We start from the raw sequence: 22,239 nt of genomic DNA, 5'->3' as shown, positions 1-22,239 counted from the left end.
GTATTTTTATCTCTTGAAAGTTACTACTTCAATCTAGGGAACATATTAACACTCCAGAGGACTGCAGTATCAAAAAAATGCCAAAACACATCATCAGATAGCAGCCATTACTATAAACTTACCCTTATAGCATTATCAGCGCCATTCGTGATGAGAAGTGGCTCTCCAGGGACAAATGACATACCAGCTACTGCTGTGGAATGAGCATTCCGCATTTGACTCAATAGTTTCTTCTCCTCTAGATCCCACAAAGCTATGTGTCCAACTGGGCTACCAGCTGCCATTACTGGGTGTCCATCTGTTCAGAAAAAAAAAAAATAATAATAATCAATTTTTTTTTGTTTTGTTTTTGATTTTCAGGTCATCAGGTCCCGACCTACTTCTCACGTCTTAAAACTGACGCAAGAAAAGGCTACAATCACATGAAACCAGTCATTCTCACTCTAGCTCTAAAAACATACTTTAACTGAAATATTAGAATATATCAAACAGAAAATAAATGAAGGTCACTTGTAATAGAAGCAGGATTTTTTTCATATCAGATAGAACCTGATGTATTCAAGTTTAGTAGGCAAGGCTAATAGTTTTCCTTAAAAGCATAAAAGGTCTTAAATTCACTTAAGTTGTTCTGCACCTGTTTCTTCCTCAAACTTACAAGCCTTCACACTTCAGGATGTGACAATGCATCACCTCAAGCTGACAGCCTTTTTTTTAAAAAAAAAACCACAACCTATTAAGTTTCTTTGCTCAATGGCTTGCAAAAATAAATTCCAGAAGTTGACAACATTCTAAGTAAAATTATAATTTCACAGTATTTCTAATTTTTGTTCTACTTCTTCTGCCCTGTCTAATATCAAGGAAACAAACACATAACACTAAGTTCCGCAATTATTCAAGTAGCTTAACACTCATGACGTCAATGCAAAATATATATATATCCCGCATAGTTAGTAACCAATGGTCTTCCATAAAAGATGGTTTCCAATCCATGATCCCATCCTTGGATAGCTAAAACAGGCCCTGTTTTCTTTTCATGGTATTGCTTCACCAAGAAGTAAGATTAGCAGGTTAATTTTGATTTAAATGAAGAGTACTTTGCACAAAGACTGAAATGTGTACGTGAATTCAAAGGAACCAGGTTATATTTATACACAAATAGAGGCTCTGTATCAATGCTCACATTTAAGATTAGCATATTTCTCTATTCAAATGAGAGAACAGATTTAGTGTAAGTTCTACAGGCAGCAAAGAACATTACTGTAACTAGCTCGGGTGTTTATAAGACAAAAAAAAGGCTGCAAATATATTCTGCAGGAACATACATTCATTATTCATTCACGTACCAACATTTTAATGCATCTTGACAAAGAAGATGCTTTTGAGAATTAATTTTATACAGTAATAGCATACTGGTCACTCTGCATAACTCCAACAGCTGTGTACCACGTTAGCTCTTGGAACATTAAAAAACAGTTTACTTTTCACTAAAAAAAAGAGTACCGTATGTCATGTGTCCTGTGCAGTACAAAAGAAACTGCTAGGAAGCAGCCAGTATGATGGAGGTATCTAACCTCCCTTATTTATTGTCTTTTTTTAGTAACTCTCCAAATTATCTTCAGCCTTTAAAACTAGAACAGTCATTCCAAACTTCGTTTCTGAAATCTTTGTTCAAAACATTTTCCCAAATTCCATTTAGTTCTAGTGATGTTATACATATTTTAAAAAGACTTACCTGTACGAAAAGATATGGCTGTGATGGGGCCCCAGTCTTGTTGAAATTTCATAAGAGTTTCATCAAACTTAATATTGTGTATAATGATATGACCAGACACAAGACCGACTGCAATAACATCTACTGCTGGAGCCTGTGGAAATGTTGGAAGATGACTGAAAAAGCTTTCCACCAACCCATACATAACAGTACCAGAACAAACGGTAAAGGCGTCTTTTGCATGAGAAGCATAACCTAGGATTAAGCAATTAATTCTGAGATAGATGCAAGTTTTCACACCTACTCTTCAGTGAATAGAACAGTTACGTTTTCAAAAGTTTTGATTCCTTAGAAAAAATATTTCAAGTTTTCAGTAATTCTGGAAGATTGGTATGCATACGGTCACACATGCACATTGAGAAGTTTCACACAAGAAAAACACAGATAATTCTCAGAGGTGTTAGCAATGCTTTAAATACCACTAGTAAATTTTAATTCATTTTTATATCTGGAAAAATAAAGCAATTAAAAAAACTTTGCCTGAATCAATCAACTCCACAACTTATTATTATTTCCAATGGGAAAAAATATTAAATAGCAAGAAACTACCAGTGTCGCAGAAATAACACAATACACTGGTGCCCCGTGAATGCCTTGTTTGTTTTTGTGAACTCATTATGTAGTTCAGTGAATACAGTCTACAGAAGCGATGAACCAAAAACATGCAAGATGTTAAACACGACAGAGCTAAAACTAGCCTTCAAGTCTACCTCTCTTCAGTTTCTAATGAACTGTAGAGAATTATTTGTATGCCTTGAAAATACACATTATTTTCATCGATGCCATTTTAAACTACAGAATCTTGCATCCTACTACCTCCTTTGCTGCAGGGTGTTACTAGCATGCTTTGAAAAGAGCACATATGGCTTCCATTTTACACTACAGTACTTTGCTTCCTATTCTTGAACAGTTACATAAGAAAACAAGATTAAAGAAATACTAACTTGTGCGAGAGTTGTGACCCCCAAGCCCCATCCTGGAAAGGAGTACAAGAGTTTGCTGGAAAATAAACAGAACAAAAAATGATCAATCAATGATTCTTTCAGGACTTTCCATGTAAAAATGGGTGTTTTTCATGCATTTACACAAACAAGTATGTAAGCTTTTTGCTCTTAAATACCTCTTACAAGAAAAAATAACAGTAATGATGTTTCAGAATAAAATTTCCAGCAATTTCTATTTGAAAAAATAACTGCATTAATATTTTAAAGATAACGTAATTACATAACATGAATAAAGAGGAAGACTCATTTGTTGTTACTTGTTGCCTGTACTATTCTACATTAAACACACCCCCAAATTCCTGTCAACACAGAAAGCGAGCCTTGCATCAGCTTCTAAATAAAAAATACATCGTTTACTCCCAGAGTAACTCCACTGCAAAATAACTCGTATTTATAGCACAAGTATACCAACATAATTGCCGCCACTACTTATATTCTTGAGAGAAAAGGCAGCCAAGGTAGTCACAAAGCACTTTAAGGCAATATTTAAGAACAAACAGAAAAAATTATTCCTCTACCACCAAGACAGTCATTCTTGGAAGACTCATCTATCTTTCTCTCTCTTTAATTTCTCGCTAGATATTACCAAAGCTTCCTCTCAGTTCAACAAATTTAGCCTTTATCTAATTGTGCCAATACGTATCCACAAAATAATCTCTGGAGGGAACAAACAATGGAAAACAGAAATTGCTTAACCCAGCAAAGTTGCCAAAAGGGCAGTAACAGTTACATAAATTCTTAGATAGTGAAGTGAGAAACCAAGACATTTTAGCAAGACTTTTTTTTTTAACATCTGGGATATACTGCATCCTACGTGCTATGATTTGTATTAAGAGATACAAAAGTAACAGGAGTAGAAACATTTATTTTTCTGTACTTTCTAGATTATTTCTATTTCCTGATTCTCATAGCACATACATTTCCAAAACATCTGAACAGGAGGAAAAAATAACAAACCTTCACTTTCAAAGAAAGTACACAGCATGTACAGAAACAAAAAATTCAACTATGCAATCCGAGTTAACACCTATCTGCAGTATTTACATTAAAATGCAGCAAAAGTTAAACTCCATGAGTGAGAAAGCAGTTGATCATAGTAAACATGATATACTGTCATCTGGACAGTGTTCAAGTGGGACATGTTCAGAGAAAACTACATGTCTACACATCTCTTTCTTAAGTCTACAGATCAAATGCTAATCACCTCCATGCTACCTGCCAGCAGCGCCTTGGAGCAGCACCAACCAAAGGGAGGCAGGAAGCCTGGACATGCACTTACTATCCTCCAACTGTTTTCATGGGAAAGGTATGTGATTCCAAGAAATAAAAAAAAATTAAAAAATTAAAAAAAAGAAAGCAAAACAAACTTTAATAGAAAAGATTCCTGAACAACCCCTGACATTCTGCAGAGACAGTACATAACATGTAGTTTGAAAGATACCAGCATGCAGGGAGCAGCAACATTCTTTGCTACTGAAGACAGGCCAAGTGAAAACTTATGCCAAAGTATTCAGTAAAATATTCCATGTTCAAAAGCTACCACACTTAAAAATATTAGTCGTATCCAAAACTGCTTGGCACATGAAGTATAACTAAGATAGTAAGAATCTTACTTGGATCTTATATTCCACAGCTGCAAGCCCCCCTGTTCACTCCCAAGGAGAATTTTATTCAAATAGGTGCTTGGATGCAGAATTGCAGAAACTGCAAAAGTGGCCTTATCAAAAACCACTTGAAGATACTCCTCTACAAAGAAAAGAAAAAAAAAGAAATTATGGTAGTGTTACTAACCCTGCGAATCTTGTAGCTTGTTACCCACTGGCAAGAGTAAAAGGCAGAAGAAAGTTTACATAAACCACAAAACTGGTGTTTCTTGCATTAAAGGATTAGCTAATGCACAGGCAGGACACACTAAGCTTGTTTACTTCGTAACATCTGCTGGCTTGAACATATATTTTTTCCTTATAAGCATACCTAGAACAACAAAGTTGGCAAATCTGTAGTGATTTATATCTTTCTGAAGGATTCAGGCTCCTGCCTGAGCAAAACACCTCTATTAATTAGCATATCTTTTATTTGTTATAGCAACTTCAAATCACAAAAGCCTGTTCGCAGCCATTCTGATAATACTTCCTAAAGATAAAAATTTCAAGCCACTAAAGCAGGATTCCATAAGGCACTATTCAATGGCAAGAAAAGATGCTGACACAATCAGAAGATTATTCGTGGGAATTAACTCTTATCCAGACTGATAAACATCAAGGAATTACAGGATTTCAGAGATGGTGCCAAAGCTGTTGTACCCAAAGTCTTTAACCAAAAACGTACCATTAATGTGTTATTTCTGTAAAGTGCATTTCTTTTCACTTTTATGGAATGTTAGAGAGAATCTACATGTGGTGCAGAATCAAGCAATGAAAAACTATTCTAGGATTATGACTTTAAATTACTGTTTTAGTAACAATGGCATTTAAGATTTTTTTTTCTTTTTTGAATACCTTATTTCCTAACATGCATACCGACCGTTTTTAATTACTGAAAGTTTAACAGTGTTAAAACTGTAGCGCAGTAACGATAATAAAAATTGTCTCTCACCTTCTGACTGTATATCCCAAACAATAAGAACATTAGCAACATCCACAGAGATGACATGGTCACCAAAAGGCTGCAGAAGGTGTATTCTTGCCTTGTGACCTTCATAGGTATGTACTACCTAAAAATATTAAACAGGAGAGAGTGTAAAATATTCAGTTAGCATACAATGTTAACACAATACTTGAGGGTGGCAAGTACACATGAGCAACAAACTTAAATAAAATAGATGGAAAGGCCACACAACTTTAAGTGGAATATATATACTCTTTTCTTTGGAATTAAAAGCTGTTTGCACGCAAGACATTTTTTAAAATTTTTTATTTTATTTTATTCATTTAAGTGAATGTAAATTAATAAGTAAACTATGAATAGAACCTTAAGAAATTACTTAACTATTATAATTAATACATAAAACATAGGTCAGCCATCATAAAATTTGTTCTTATTAATTTCCATTTTATGCTGTTTACTTAATTGTCTACATTAGGAGCAATAAAACAGTTTCATAAAAATGAAGGTAACAAACCGCTACGGAAATACAAGTTTAGAGAAAACTAATTGTACCACCAATAAATAATAAACTCTTAAAAACCTCTTTGTTCCTGGCAATAGCATGGAAAACATCGCCATACGAAGCAAATATCAACATTCGGTCTGCTGCCAAACAAGTAATGTCTTGTAACAAAGCATTGCCTGCAAATCAAACAGAAAAGTTCAACAGGTTACACCTTCGTAACTAAAGATAATTTCCAACAATGTGTTTATTTAGTTTGGTGACACACCAATTAAGCTGTTTTATTATAGGTATTTCTTAAGAATACATTCATTTCAGATAGCACTTACAAATATTACAGCTGGTAACAGGATAAATAATATCACACTGATAAACTGCAACACAGTTCCTTCATAAATTACTGAATTATTACTTCAAGTAAAGGTATGTGTTAGCTTCCTGAAGGCTTGCAGATACCAACAACAACATAACACTTTTTACGACTGTTAGAACCACACAGTCCACTGGACACACTAGGGAGTGGTATCCCTGCCTATAGCATAGAGGTTGGAACTAGATGATCTTACAGGTCCCTTCCAACCCAACCCATTCTGTAATTCTATGCTATGATTCTATTTATTATGATGATGCAGGGATACAATCAGGTTACAGTAATCAGGCACCCTGCAAAGGCAGAGCCTGCTTAGGCCAAGACAGTTTTAGACACGCACTCATGACAAGGAGCGCCAACCACATAACATCAGTATACAACAATCACTCATCAGAGAGGCAGATCTTTTATTTTCTCAATCACAATTTTAAAAAAAATCACAATTTTAACATCTCCAATTCTGTACTTCAACATCACATTTCACAAGAAGGTGTAAGTGACTGTCTATTAAAAGGTACAGCCTACTAAAAATGACTTCACAAAATGTGCAACCATTTTGTATGCTGAAGGCAGAAGATATGTTTGTTCATAGCTAAATTTATAATCTGGTCCCAGCTATGCAACAGTTAATTGTTCCACTTATGGGCTAAGTTGTTAATGAAAAATATTTGTCTTTCATGAGATCCATGGAAGAACTTCATAGAAAACTATTTTTCAGGACAGCTTTTATGTCACGAATCACGTAACTGCTGGCCAGGTGTTTCAGATGTCATCCCACTCAGTTCCTCTCAAAGCTAGATTGTAACACCTATTATATAAAGTTAGCTTTAACTATGCCATCTGAGTCTTGAAAACTTCTAGGAAACTCTCAATATCTAGACTGTATTGTAGCTCTCCCTCAGTCAGCGATACTGACTCATCACCAGACTAAACACAGAAACTGGCTGTTGCCCCTTGTTACAGTGTCGACCACAACCCACACAAGTTCAGCTAACACCTTTGTGAGCACCTTTCCAGTAATAGGTTACTTCTTGTGATTTATCTTCTCACCAAACTAAGCAGATACTTCAATGCATCTTCTTATGCCTTACTCCTTAGCTGGCTATCACAGTCTACATGTGGTCTCACCATCACAAAGTACAAAGCTTTTCCAAAACCACTGGTTGTCTTCCTACCATAACTCAGTACAGGGTTTATCTTATCTGAAGCGACTGCATTGTTGGCCCATGCTCAGCCTGGCATCAGCACAACCCCAGCAACTTCTCAGCAGGGTGTTATGCAGGCAGCCAGCTCCTGGCTTGTTTTTCTATCCCAGGTGCAGCAACCTCTGCTTGCCTTGCTGAATACTGTATGGTTTCAGCTGGTTGACCTTGTCCCAGCAATCTGCAGCACCTCCCCAGACTGAAGCTGAGGCTGTTGATGAAGGCACTGAACATGTAGACATCTAGTGTATCCTTCGTCACCCACAGCCATGTCAAACTATGCTTTCATGTTCTTCGTCCCCAACAGTCCAGACCATTCTTAACACTGTGAAAGCTTTCAGCACCATCTGTTATGATTCTGTAATCATTTTCCTACAAGTAGCCATAAAAACAATAAAGAGTAGAAATAACAGCTTAAATCGATGCCTAGAGGTGGTTTTGGAAAAACAGAGTGAGAAGAGGTTCACAAAGTATATGCCTAAGAAAACTAAATCACAGCTGTAACAGCAATCTTGTTTCCAAATTAATAGCCAGTATTTCAGAGACTTCCTCACTGGAAATAATAGCAAAAATAGTTCATTTTGCCCTTTCAAAAGGAGAATTGGTGCAGCTATTTAAAAAAAAAGACAAAAAAAAGGAAAAAAGAATCTGTGCATACTTACTCACTGCAACAATACCGAGCTTCTTCACCTGTAATGAGAGAAAGGCATTTTTAGTGATGAGTTTGCTACTGAAATTCAGAATTCACAGATCTAGCCTAGCTGAGATTAGGAATTTGCATGCCTCAAAAGAAAGAATGATAGTTTTCCCTTAGTTTACCACAGCATCTAAGGTGAAACCTGCAGACAGCAGTTTAAAAGGCAAGGAACAATAGCTGCTGAAAGACAGCCATTCAGCAAACTCCATGTTAGTGTGCATGGAGCTAAGCACACACCGATATCTTGCAGTGTCTGAACAAACCTGTGTTCACATTATCTCTGGTTCTACTTCATTCCATATTTTGTCACAGTTTTAACTCTGCTCACGTGGAATTTGCTTCAATGAGTGCCACCAGCGCCCAGACATGTTTGCTACTAAACTGCTTCAAGCTCTGTGAAGAAGCCTGACAAAAGCAAACCCTAAAAAGCTTACAGAGAGGCAGAGGTAAGATCTGCACTATGCAGCTTGTGCTCTACTGTGATAGATCTGTGATAATAACTTGATACAGTTCTCTTGTTACTTTTATACACACTATTTGTAAGGAGGGGGGGAGGGTAAATCAACATCACATGCTTTCAGGTTACAAGACTGAACTGCATTAATTTCTTTCCCTATGGGGCCGCTGCGATAAAGCGCAGTGTTCCATTTGCATCCAACCTCCCGGCCGCCACAAACCCGGGCCTGGCCGTCTGCCACCTCCCGCCTGATATCACCCCACAGGGGCCGCGTGCGACTCACGTTGTAGGTGTGTACGCTGCGCCCGACCGCGGTGGCCACGTAGAACTCGCGGTGCCGGCCGTGGTAGCGCAGGACGTGCGGGACGTGGCTGGAATAGCGGCCGAGCGCACGGAACCCGGCGAACAACGCCGCCCGCTCCGCCGCCATGATGCCGCACGCGGCCGCCGCACTGTGCGCCACCCGGAAGCCGCACCGCGCTTCCGGCGGGGTGGTGCACCGCCCAAAGCGGTCCCCGCGGCGGCAGCGCTTTAATGGCGCACCCGTACAATAAGTTAAGGCTGTTTGCTACAGGGTTCGGCCCGCGGACAATAAATACTGAGTCCAGTGGAAAAATATACATCACGCATCCGGCCGTCTATTCCAAGTTCATGTAGCTCCTCCACATCGCCATCACCTCCTGCACCTTGTGCTCGTCGCACCGCACCTCGTCGTGCCGCCGCTCCTGCACACAGCGCTGTCAGCACACGCCGCCGCCCGCGCCCCGTCCCCCCATACCCCTCCCATACCCCCCATACCCTCCATACCCCCCATATCCCCCCCCATACCCTCCATACCCCCCCCATACCCCCCATACTCCCCATACCCCCCTCATACCCCCCATACCCCTGTGCCGTCCCGTCCCTTAGCACCCACCTGAGGCGGCCGGTATCCTCGGCAGCGCCGCTGCACGACGCTGACGGTGCGCAGCCACAGCTGCCCGCAGCCCCGCGCTCCGTCCAGCACGCACTCCAGCAGCCGGTTTTCCTGCTGCGCCCGTCGGGCGTCCTGCGGGACACGGCCGTCAGCCAAGGGGCCGCGTCGGGCACATCTCCTGCTGCCGAGGTCCCTAAAGCCCCGCTCCCCTCCCTGTCTGCTCTCTTTTCTCTCCCCCTCCCCCGTTTGCCCCTTCTTCATCCCCCCTCCCACCCACCCCCTGCCCCCCTTCGCTTCTTTCCCCCGTCTTCTTCTACCGCTTTCACCCTTCCCTTCTCTCTCTTTATCCTCATGTCTCCCCTACCCTTCTTTCTCCCGCTCCCCCGCCCCGTTTCCCCCCCCCCTTCTTTCTTTGTTCTCCCCTTTTATGCCTCCTATTCCCTCTACCCCCTTCTTTGCTCCTTATCCGCTCTATCTTTCTTCCCACCCCTCCATCTCCTCCTCCCCTCCGTGTCCTTTTTTATCTTTCGGCCCCACACGTAGCCGTCGGGGGCCGCGTTCACCCGGACGAACCTCGGACAGCTGCTGGCCAGCGGTCGCGTCCTTGCAGGTGTGAAAATCGAGCAACGGCCCCTGGAGGGAGACAACAAGACGGAGGGGAGGGTCATCTCCGCGCCCCAGCGGGTCGGCCGGGGCAGCGGTCGATAGTCCTCCCGGTGGGAGGCGGCGGTGGGCTGCTCGGTGCGCCCGGAGCCTGGTCCTCGGGCTGGGCGCTGATTGTGCGAGCTAATCGCCCGCGGAGCTTCTGGACCACTTATCGTCTTTGCAACAGTGAAACCGTCTTCGGCATCGGTGCGGTTTCACGCTGTCGTCTTAGGGCTCTGCCGGGGGTCGGGAGTGCAGAGCTCCTACACTCCGTCCCTGCCAGAACCAGCTTCAGCGCACACTTCAGGAGGGTCGCCGGAGGAGGAGAGGAGGAGATAACTTCCCCGTCCTGTGCTCCGGGTTACTAGACTAGCCAGCTCCCGGCTTGCTAAACTGCATTTTCGGAAAGCAGCTGGACAGAATCGTGGAGGCAGTGCCGTGCCGAGAGTTTCCCTCCGATGCCACCAAAGCAACCACCAACCTCGTTGAAGGTCATGTGCTCATCGAAAACGTTTAGGAGATCGTCTCGTATATCCTCGTGGTGACAGAGGCTGAAATTGTAGGCGGCCTCCCGCGGCAGGTCGGCGATCTGAAGAAAGATGATGAAGCCACAATAGACTGTGTGTGTAAGAAAAAGCCAGAGGTTAATTCTCGCGCCCGCAACGTGACCCGAGGAGCACGGAGGGCGGACTGCAGGGAGCGGCGCGGGTGCTCGGGAGCGCTAGCGGAGCCAGCTGGTTACCCTTTGCGTTATCCATAGTGCCTTTGCACGTTGTTTTTCTCCTGCTGGGCTTCGGATCGTCGCTGGCTTCATATATGTACCTGTACGCCTACGGAAATGATGGTTTCCAATTCCATAACCGGGGCTTATTTGGACGTCTCATGAGCCTCTCTCCAGAACTGTAAATAACAAGCATTCAGACTCGAAGTGTCACTGACTCGAAAAGAAACCCGGTATAATAAACAGTAAACAACCGCATCCAAACCCCAAACAAACCAAAGCAAGGAACTCCACAGCAGCTGATGCTGTGTTACAGCCCTCGGGCAGCGGCGCGTGGCTCATCCCGGGGAAGCTGCAGCGAGAACGCGTTATGTGCTTCGGGTAATGAAGATTATGAGAATGTGGCTACCGGCAGGCAGGGACAATAAGGGGCTTTTGTGCATAGGCAGCCGAACGACCCCATGGCTCGCAGCGCCGTGCAAGAGCCCGGGGGCACGTTCCGCGAATCGTTTTCGGATGCTGGAGGACAGAGGGACGGGGCCAGGTGGTGGGACTGGCAGGCGGGTACGCTCCCAAATCCGCGGAAGGGTTCGAGGGAATAGCCCTGCAGCCCCGCCATGGCGGCCGTTGCGGACGCAGCCGTATCTCGGTTTCGGATTAAAAAAATCTTTTTCGAGGAATGCCTCTCTGGCTTCAGTCATTAAGGTAACCCAAGAGGGCTGCCCTTGCCGCAGGAGGAGACGCGCTTTTTTTGCTCCGGGGGAGATGGGGAAGGGCGAAAGTCGATGAGACAATATCGCGTTCCTGAGCACCCTCCTCTCTTCTCCCCGACTCTCACTCCGGCCGGCTGCTGCCTCCTCCCTGTCCGGGAGGCCGCGGGGAGCTGGGAACCTCCCGTTCAGGAGGCGGCATCCTTCGTGCCGGGCTGCGAGTGAAGAGAGGTGCTTTCAGGTTGTAGTCTTAACATCTGCTATCTCACCAGGTGAGATGTCATGCACTGAACTCCTGTAGTGTTCTGCGAGGCCTTGGCACCTGAAGAGGCAAGCCCCACTTGGGCACATGCTACTGAGACCCTTAAGAAGTCAATACATGCCACGTGTGTTTCTATTTCCTGCAAGCAGCAATGTTCCATCTTTTTTCAGATGTCACGGTGTACATCTGTTGGGGATGCCTGCGTTCAGCACCTCCCTTCCTCCCCCAGAGTTACCAAACAAGCCAACAAAAATCCGTGTTCCTAAAGGATGTCTTGTTCTTGTATTCTGGGAGATGCTGGGTTTTCTTTTTCTAATCACAAACCCATGTGCTTTCATCTTTCTCTAGAACTTTCTGCCTGAAGCTATCAATAGACTTCATAGAAGTTAATAAATTGATAAAAAACAATACCGTTCTTCCAAATAGATTTTATTATTATTATTATTTTACAGTTGTATAAACAAAGGTGCAATGGACTACAAAGGCATTCACTTTAGGTGAATTTTGTGGTACCCAAGTTAATCATCAGCATCACTGTCCTGCCACACAGTGGGAGTAGTACTGATCTGAGGAATAAATCCGGAACAAGGAAAATGCCATTTGTTACTTTACACTTTCAATTTATCGTTACTAAACAGTACACAATTGCCCTATTAATAAAGGTGATTGTTTGCCCTCACTTCATGGGTTATAGATCTTGTTTTGGTTTCAATGCAAGCCATACTGTGCTGACACTCTTTTCCTTCACTGTTGAGGTACACATGGTTTTATTTCCTCCACGAGTGTCTGCAGTTAAAGGCAGAACAAAGTTGCAGCAGATTATGGAAACATAATCAGATCAGCAAATAATAAAGGCATTTTTTAGAAGAACCAGAAATGTATATGCCTACAAAAAGACAGTTTGAATTTTAAAACATGCATCTAACTATATTGTATGAAAGACTATTAAGAATCAAGGAATCCAATTACTTTTTTCTTTTTTTTTTAATTGGATGTTTTTTCGAAGTATGAAAAGCTCTTTTAATAAATAGTACCTGTCAGCAACTCATCTGGTCTCTTGTTTCCTCTTGACATTAATCCTGAGCACTTTCACTTCCTTTTTGTCACATCCCTACCCTACCATGCAGCTAAGCAGCTCCCTGTCCAGTCTTGTACGTAGAAGGAGAAACAACAAAAGTATATGAAGTGCTTATAATCAAGCATCTCTAAACTTTCAATGTTTACTTAGTCCAGCCATAATAATACCAAGGCCTCATGTCTGACAGCAGATTTTTACCTGAGATGTTGGCCAAATATGAGGGATTTGCAAGTGGCTTCCATTAAGAGAAATATCCCAGTATGAGGTCATTTTTGAATGGAGTCTTATAGCATTGTAGCATTTCTTCCCTAATGCTTGTTGCCTGGCAGTCCTGTTCTGTCTTGAAGACACCATATTTGCAACCATGCTTAAGCAGCGGAAAGAAGGGATTAAGAAATATCTGTAGCTACTTTGCTGCAGGTCAAGATGGTATCTTCATGGGCAGGAGTGCTGCCAGCCCTCACTGGGAGAGGAAGTCTGAAGCCAACAAGAAGTCACTGACTTTGGTAGACATTTCTGATCAATATTATTAATATTACTGGGAGTATAATTTATCAGTCTGACCTGTATTTGCTTAGACAGTTTTAGACTGTTACATCTTGGTACATGTAGCTGAAAGGCAAATTTTACGTTACACTTTTTTTTTTGTTTTTTGTTTTGTTTTTCGCTTTTGCATGCATGAGCAATGTGTTCCTGCCTGAAATACCGTACTGCTGCAGAAATGCCAGTCATACCCAGAATGTTAACTTAATTACACTTTGGGGGTGTACAATTTGGGAATTTCTTAAATTATGAAATTATATATGTGGAAAGGTGAGGTGGAAGGAGATAGTGATTACCCAAGTGAAGTTTAGGAGATGGAGAGGAAGTGGGTTGGTGCTTGAGAACTTGCAGTGTGTGTCACAACCTGAGAGCCCAGGGTAGGCAGCCCAGGGCAATGCAGGTGCATGCAGCCTGTCTGTGGTCTACCTACTCTTGACAGGAACCACGTGAGACTGTTCTGACTGGGCACACACTGCACAGATTGCTGTCTCCAGGAATCTGGCTATGGTAGAAGAGTCCCTTTATGGAAGCTCTTTGGTTGCAGAGGGCACTGCTTGTAAAACCAATGCCCAGCACGATATAATTGGTGTGACAAAGTGCAGGCACCTCACCAGTAATGCCCTATCTGGGAGACCTGCATCAGAAAAGCGGAAGATGATGTTAGAGATATCCCTCAAGATATTAGATATATTCCTCAAGGTGTCAGAGATATCCCTCAAGTGTTTAAGGTCAGGATGGATGCAGCTTTGGGCATCCTGACCTAGTGATGGCAGGGAGGTTGGACTGGATGTAGATGGTCCTTAAAGGTCCCTTCCAATCTAGACTATTCTTCATTTCTATGATTCAAATACACATAGCACAGAAGTAAAAACATAGTGTTCTCATGTTTACAATTTGTTGTTGTTGCTGCTGTAAAATTTATTGTTGGCACATTTTTCTCCACATTCCCATTTGCTGCCTAGACCTTGGTCTACCTCTCTGTCTCTATTCATGTTTAGAATCTCAGCTTCTAGAGCAAAAGCTCATCTCTTAAAATGAATATAGAGTACCTTTCTCCTAAGCCTCCTAACGCTGCTGACTTCTGCGTGGCGCTTCAGAAAGTCCAGGCTTGAATATCCAAGTCCCACAACATAATGGCTGGCACATACTAACTTTTAAGAGCTCCATATTGGATCTAAACATTATTCTCAGGGAAACCTGTTTTTAAATTTTTTTAACTCTATGGAGAGTGAACACCCTTCAGGAAGAGAAGTTTCAGCACCAGGAACCAAAGAAACAGCTACCTTGCTTCTGCAGGATCCAGATTTTCATCTGAGATCCTTTCTGCCTAGGCTGACAAATCATAACAGTGAGGATCTGTCATTTTCTGTGCAGTCCAAATAAAGATACTTGTTGCACCTAATCACATTCACATGTGCTGGTAACAAGTGGTATCCCCCAGGGGTCTCTCTTGGGACCAGTGTTCTTTAACATCTTTAGCAATGACATTGATGATGGAATTGAATGCATCCTCCACAGGTTTGCTGATGACACCAAGCTGAATGGTGAAGTTGACACATTGGAAGGAAGAGATGCCATTCAGAGGGACCTCAACAGACTTGAAAGCTGGGCCTAGGTGAATCTAATGAGATTCAACACAGCAAAATGCAAGGTTTTGCATTTGGGCCAGAGGAATCCCTGGCATATAAACAGACTGGAAGGAGCAGTCCTTGAGAGCAGCCCTGCAGAGAAGGATGTAGGGGTCCTGGTGGATGAAAAACTGAACGTGAGCCAGCAGTGTGCTCTTGCAGCTCAGAAAGCAAATGGCATCCTGGGTTCCATCAGAGGAGGGGTGGCCAGCAGGGACAGAGAGGTGACTGTCCCTCTCTACTCTGCTCCTATGAGGCCGCATCTGGAGTACTGTGTTCAGGTCTGGAGCCCCCAGTGCAAGAAAGACAGGGAGCTATTGAAGAGGTTCCAGAGGAGGGCCACAAAGATTATTAGAGTCCCAGCATACAGCAACAGTATAATGAACCTTCCTTGTATTTGAGCAGGATATCCACTGTCTGTCAGTAAGACAGAATATATGTGACTAGATGACAAACATTTTAAAATATTCAAAGGAGAATTAGAACACTCAATTTACATCTCAATATTTTTTTCCTTAGAACTTGAACTTTAAATTTTTCTGTGTTGGTCAAAATTTTTCTGGATGACCTGCAGGGTGAAATAATTCACTGTAAGTATCTTTGGGTTAGTCTGAGTCAAGGTTCCTTTTAGTGGAAACCCAGCTGAATCCTTGATTTATTTTGTTAAGGGAAAAGCCCCAAGGCCCTTATACAACAAAATGAATTACTAACTGTGAGTTTTAAGTAAGTCAGCCTCACTGCTGTTGGAAGGGGTAAAACTGGAAGAGCATACTTCTCTTGGAGCAGACGCAGGGCTCACATCTTCCAGAGATGGTGGAAATCTATCCAGATGGAAACAGTGTTTGCTTAATAACATTCCATTTTTTACTCTGATAGTCTTAAAAATCTCCAAACAGCAGTAGCATGTTCCTTCTCCAGTATTTGCTATTCGGTGCCCTTTGTTGCTTTCTTTATCTCTTTGCAATGACATTTTTCTAAAACACTCTGGAACGTTTCAGTTGTACACAGTTTAATAGGAATCTAATTAGACAAATACTGTTATTTGTTTGGTGTAATCAGTGCAAGGAGAAAGATAAATTTGTATAACTTTTTTTCACAAGACTCAGTAAAGGAAATCGATTTTTTAGATCAAAAGTGATGGACTGAGAAGATAAATTCAACATTAAACAGTAATAATGCCTAGATCCCACAATTACTGTGGGGAGCAATATAACGTTAATACTAGGAACAGCTTACTATAAAGCAGTCCTTACCGAAGCTTAGTGCTGACAAGTTGTGCTGATGTGCTGCTTTGCTAAAAACTTGGAGCAGGTCTAGGAATTACTGGAAGACTCAAAACAAAATGGGATTAAGCTGAGTTCGTCCGAGGACTGAAGAAATAACCACCTGGTTTCATAACTATCTGACTTGTTGTCTACACAATTACAATACATACTGAGTAGTTACATGGAAGGAATACAGCATTTAGTTCTATTTCCTCTCCTTCCCTCCAAAAAGAGCAACATGCCAGATATCTGCTCGCTGTAAATTGCACAGACACATGCTTTGGCAGGGGAGATCTCTACAAAGAGTAATAGATAGCAACAGTACAACAGTACAGAGAGAAAATAGAAATTCCCACTAAGCAGGATGAGGAGACTTCCTGGTTTGAAGGACTTTCACCCAGAACTTCTGCTCTCAGCACTGCTGCTCAGCTTTTGCCTGTTCCAAAGGTAATTGTTCCCTGTTGGATACCCTCTGCCAAGAAGTCTTCCACATAACATCCCAAATGACATCAAGCACTGTGGGCACCATGGATTTGCATATGGTGCTGCCAAGGCCTGGTGGTCTCCAGGCAGCCCAAGGAAGTTGAAGCATGGGGTGGCTCCTGGCAGGAGGGTGCTTGGTCTGGACTGGCCATCAGCAGTGCATCAGGCTGCAGGCCTGTGCCCTGGGGAGAGTGGACATGTTGTCCACTCAGTCCTGTGGCCCAGCCCCTTACCCCAACCTACAGGAGACTAAAGGGCAAGTTGTTGTCCAAATGCAGCTGCTCTGTGCCAGTTCACGGGATGTGGGGGAACAGAGAGGAAGCACACAGCTGATTCTATCAGTGGATGGGAGCTTGTTTGTGGTAGGCTTTTCCCATTTGATAAAAATTATTCTTAGGGATAACAGGTTCATAAGGGCTGTTGCTGTGCAATGCCTTTGTACTTGTGCAAATGTATCTCCATTTGTGATTTCTGATGAAAGCTGTTAGCAGCGAGAGCCAACTCATCTGGCATCTGAAAGTTGCAAATACTTGTGAACTGGCAACCTATGCCACACAAACATGTTTTCAAGGGCTGTCTGGAAAGGGGAGAAAAGCTCTCTGACACAAACATGTGTGCATGGACTTTCAGCTGCTAATGTGACAAAAGACACTGAGCCCATTGTTTTCCTGGTCTCGTGTGTCTGGATCAGTTGTGTAGGAGACAGCAAGAAATTGATGGAAGGTGCTTCCAGATCCAGCAATGTTTTAAGAGAACCACATTCTGATTTTCTACTTGTGTCATTCATAAAATCACAGTCTGGGTTGAAAGGGATCTTAAAGATCACTTAGTTCCAACCCCAAGTGTCCTATCTGCAGGCACACCTCCAACTAGATCAGGCTGCCCATGGCCTTGAACACCTCCAGGGATGAGGCATCCGCAGCTTCTTTTGGCAGCCTGTTCTAGTGCCTGACCACCCTCTGAGTAAAGATTTCCTTACTAACAGCTAAATTAAATCTTCCCTAATTTATTTTAAAGACCCTCCTCCTTTTTGTATTGCTGCTAGGCAGTGTAAAAAATTGGTCCCCCTTCTGCTTATAGCCCCCTTTAAGTACTGAGAAGGTCTGCTGAGAGCCTTCTCTTCTACAAGGTGAATAAGCCCAACTTGCTCAAGTTTTCTTCAAAGGAGAGCTGCTCCTTCTGTTTGATCCCATGTACAATGGATATATACTCTGTGTACAGAGGAATGGCTAGGAAATGAATGAAACCAGTTTTACTAAGGCTACACAGAATCAGGACATACTTATACCTGCACAGCCTTTGAGATGAAGACGTATTAAAGTATTAACACGAACTTTCTGCAAGTCTCAGATTAAACTAACTTGATCTTTAGTGTTCAGAAAAACATTCAAAAGCAGAAGGCTCTTGATATCCTCCCTCTGCAAATATTTTTCCTGTTAGGAGAGTGATTTTCAGGAAAGTTCCCTGAGATTGCTGTCTTATTCTGAGAAAGTAAGCATTTTAACCCACTACAGAATTGAGGCAGAGAATAAAGTATTTACCTAAAGGAAGGACAGCTACCTTTTGTCAAAAGCAAACAATCAAATAAAAGGAGGAGCCTAGCTGGAAATTGTCTTGAGAGTAAAGGTCAGAGGTAAGCAGCAGTTCTGGCCCAGCTGCTCTCATTTCGCACTGCTAGTTACAGTCACAATTTTACCTTTGTCTCCCTGGAGCCAACACTTGCTATAACAAAGGGCATGTATGAAGGAATTGAATGCTTTCCTTATTCCTTTTGGGGAAAAAAAAAAAATTAAAAAAAAAAATGGCCAAGGCTCTATATGAATGGCAACTGGCAAGGACTACAATGGAAAAGGCAGCAGTAAATCTACTCACTGTTAGCAAATGCAGGAAGCACTGTCCCACACTTAAAAAGGGAACATAAATAAAGGCTATGTTCCATTATTTGCAAAAATATCTAGATAGAAAAGCTGTCAAGACTACATTATTTTTGACAGAGGGGTTGCTAGCATGCCTGTTTGCATCAGGATATGAAAATGATGACAATACAAGACATGCTCCTGTAGTTTGCAATCCTCATCTTTTCTACCTTAAAAAAAGAGAACACATTAGTCCCTTCTTTGCTGCAGATGTTTTCTGTGCTCATGAGGGATGTTGTTTCCTCTCAGGGTTCTTGTATTTTTTAAAGGTCAGTTTTTTTCTAAACTTCTGACATTCTTGGTTGACAGTTTTCTGCAACAGAAAGTAGACTCAGTGTTGCAGCTGAGAGATGATCAATTTCCTTTGACTTGCCAAACGACATTTGAGTTTACATAGCAGATTATGTTGTTTGCTTTCCTTTTCCTGCTGTATCACGTTGGTGAATCATATTCAGTTTTTGTACTTTTTTTTCTTTTAGATCTGAGAAAAAAGTTATACTGTGGCTAGATGTTCTGTGTATTTGAAGTGAAGATAGTACGAGAGACCCAAATAAAGAAGGTAAATTCCAGTCTTATGTTTATTACTTGTTTTTCCTCTGAAGTCTAGGGTGTTAGAGGAGTGTAGTTTCCATTACTAAGAAAAAATAAATAAAATGTTGGGATTTTATAAGATTTGTAAACATTTTCGGTTTTGCTTTGGAAATGATCCATATCTTCCTCCCTCAGATTCTAGTTCTCTGCCTTTTACCTTCTTTTTCAAATTTTGTCTCAAAACGGGTATTTCAAATTGACATTTTCATCTTCTACCTGAAAATAATATCATCTTTAAAATGGAATTAGAGGAAGCTTTCACAAGGTGGGAAGTACAAGGCAGAGGTATAGAAGCACTTTAAACATCCCAAGTCAAAGTTTAATTGTTAGTATAACAGGAACCAAAGAGCAAGGAGTATGGGAAACAGAAATGACAGAAGGAAATCTGTGACAAGAGAATACTACATGACACCAGCACTCCTCTTCTGAGATATGAACTTATGGTACATATTTTGCTCAGAGAGTGGACAGAATTCATACGATCATTTATGAATGTTCCCGTGGTCCTGAAAGACCAATTGTACTGAAGCTCACTTCTTGGCTTGAACAACCCCTCATGCCTCTTGCTTCTGTGAGGGCTCATTTTGCGTAGCACCTGAAAGCCCCCATTTCAGGAAACTGCAGAACTGTGCACTCTTCTCAGGATGTTTTCAGCCACGCTTTGTGTTTTCCAAAGAAAAAATCCTGGGATTCCTTGCCATTTGGAGTGAGTGGATGTTCTGGTCTTAGTAAGTCTACCAGCCATGCTGGAGAAAGTGGGCAAAGCAAATTCCATTTGCAAGAGGAAACAATGGGAAGAGCATCAGTGAAATTGTGGATGTGGGAGGATAGAAATGAGACCATCAGGAATCATCTTTCTATGGTACGTAAACTCTTACCAAGAGACTTAGTAGAAACCTCCAGCAGCAAGCTGGAAAGCAGCCCAAGACCAGACTTCATCTCTGCATGTCCCTTTTTTTATCAAAGGTCTGGAATGGTTCCTGCTGAAGATAAAATCAAGGTCCATCATGGCACATTCATCCTTTCATCCTTACTTAAGTACTTTGGAAAAGACTGCTGGAAGCAAAGGGATGAGAAAATGAATGCTGTGTGGGCTTCGGCAGTCAGTGGTTCAGGGTCTTTCTTGACTGGAGATTACCTTCAGCCAGTTGCATAGGCCCCAGTGGACCTATCTGATTTCCTTCCTACTTTTGTTTGTCATGATCTCCAAGCAATTTGTACCAAAGATGTGAGTACTACAGCTTTCTAAAAATCTCATCAGTACTGTCTATATTAAGTGAGAGTTTCATGTCCTTTTTGTTGTAATGAATAGTGTCCATTCCTTTGGCCAGAGCCTTTTTTATGTCTATTAAGATTTTATGAATCACCCACTACAGTTCTCTGCAATCACCTCTTAGTTGCAGAAGAGACTCACATATTTCATCTCTCACCTTGGAGAATCCATCCATCCTCTGCCTTTTTTTGATTTTGCTATTCTCAGACAAGGGGACCAGGACTGGACTTAGTGTTCACAATGCAGATATACATTTGTGAATTTATGCTGTTCCACAATCATATTTGACTGTACTTCCAGTTCCTTTCCAATTCATGTTACTACAGCAATTATATTGTTGCCAACAACACTGAGGTAGATCTTAAGACTGAAAACAGGGAATTTATTGAAGTATACTCTATCTGCACAAATCTTGACTTCTTAATGGTTCCCAGGGTGTATTTGCATTTTTTGAATGCTTCTAGAGATTGACCTTCTTGCTCTGTAATCCAGGATCTGAAAAGTAATACGTGATCCAGAAAACACAATTGTGCATGTGTAGGTAGTGTAGTTTCTTCTCCTACGCATTATGTATTGTCTATTGGTATCAAATGTTTTTGAACCATTTTTGAACTTTATTACTAAGGAGCGTGCAAAGCTTAACCAAACATGAAGCCAGTTGCCAAAAGTTGCTCTGAAGAATGTCAGTTGTGCAGGAGTTGCAGTTTCTTTCTTCAAGATCATACCTGTGAGGATCAGTATGAACTTCTGAGAGATCTTGCTGAAAATGTCCTTTCAATGTGAAATCTGTCAATTTACTCCAGGAATCTATATTGAATATCTATTCAGCTGTTAACCAATCTTCCTCCCCCATGATGACCTACACCCTTTAAGAAACCTTCATGGGACATCTTCTCAAAAGCTTTTTGCAAATTTATCTGTGCTAGGAGTGATATCTTGTAGTATATAAATGCCTGATTCCAATTGATGCATTACACTGGTGAGGCACGGACCTTTCTTACAAAGTCAAGGATTATTTTCATAGAATCACAGAAAGACCTAGTTTGGAGTGAGCCTGAAAGATCGTACTGTTTCCTACCTCCTGCTTTGCATCATTGCCACACACTGGCAGTCTTCCCAGGGCCCTGTTCAACCCAGCCTTGAATGGCTCCTTGAATGGGGTGCCCACAGCTTCTTCTGGAAAACCTGTTCCAGGGCTTCACCAACATGCAAAGAATTTCTAACCTAATTTTTACCTCTCTTTCATTTCAAAAATGTTTCCCAGTGTCCTATCAATGTCAGAGCATGTGAAAAGTTAGTCTACATCTTGTTTATAAGCCCCTTTCAAACAGTGACAGGCTGCAGTGAGGTCTCCCAGGAGTCTTCTCTCCTTCAGCCTGAACAAGCCCAGCTCCCTCAGCTTTTCTTAGTATAAGAGATGCTCCAGCCCTCTGGTGTTCCTAGTGGTCTCCTCTGGACTTGCCAACACTTGCATATTTTTCTTGTGCTGAAGCTGCCAGGCCTAGGCATATTAATCTAGATGCGGCCTTACAAATCTATTCAGATCCCTCTGGATTGCATCCCTTCCTTCCATTGTACCAACTGAACCACTCAGCTGG

The 22,239-nt window shown here is 42.0% G+C and overlaps 1 protein-coding gene across 3 annotated transcripts in view; it reads right to left on the bottom strand.

Moving 5' to 3' along the window:
* Positions 1–10,939, bottom strand: part of WDR36 (WD repeat domain 36) — a 28,369-nt gene extending 17,430 nt beyond the window's left edge. The window contains exons 1-11 of one of the 3 annotated variants that reach the window (XM_085529178.1): positions 10,653–10,939; positions 10,100–10,159; positions 9,527–9,658; positions 9,232–9,335; positions 8,119–8,146; positions 5,963–6,063; positions 5,371–5,488; positions 4,389–4,521; positions 2,716–2,770; positions 1,733–1,865; positions 123–298 (exon numbers count right to left, since the gene is read on the bottom strand). In XM_085529178.1, the coding sequence (XP_085385304.1) occupies positions 123–298; positions 1,733–1,865; positions 2,716–2,770; positions 4,389–4,521; positions 5,371–5,488; positions 5,963–6,063; positions 8,119–8,146; positions 9,232–9,240 (753 nt within the window). In that variant the 5' untranslated portion in view covers positions 9,241–9,335; positions 9,527–9,658; positions 10,100–10,159; positions 10,653–10,939. Of the gene's footprint in view, positions 1–122; positions 299–1,732; positions 1,866–2,715; positions 2,771–4,388; positions 4,522–5,370; positions 5,489–5,962; positions 6,064–8,118; positions 8,147–8,893; positions 9,085–9,231; positions 9,336–9,526; positions 9,761–10,099; positions 10,160–10,652 lie in introns of those variants that run through there. The other 2 variants (XM_085529179.1, XM_015849464.3) reach the window with 2 other exon arrangements.
* Between the last annotated feature and the right edge of the window lie 11,300 nt (positions 10,940–22,239).

Source organism: Coturnix japonica, chromosome Z, assembly GCF_054131305.1.
Source record: "Coturnix japonica strain WE chromosome Z, WE-NBRP24, whole genome shotgun sequence".
Taxonomy (NCBI): domain Eukaryota; kingdom Metazoa; phylum Chordata; class Aves; order Galliformes; family Phasianidae; genus Coturnix; species Coturnix japonica.
Note: the sequence above shows the minus strand (reverse complement) of the source record. Positions and strands in the feature narration are given on the sequence as shown.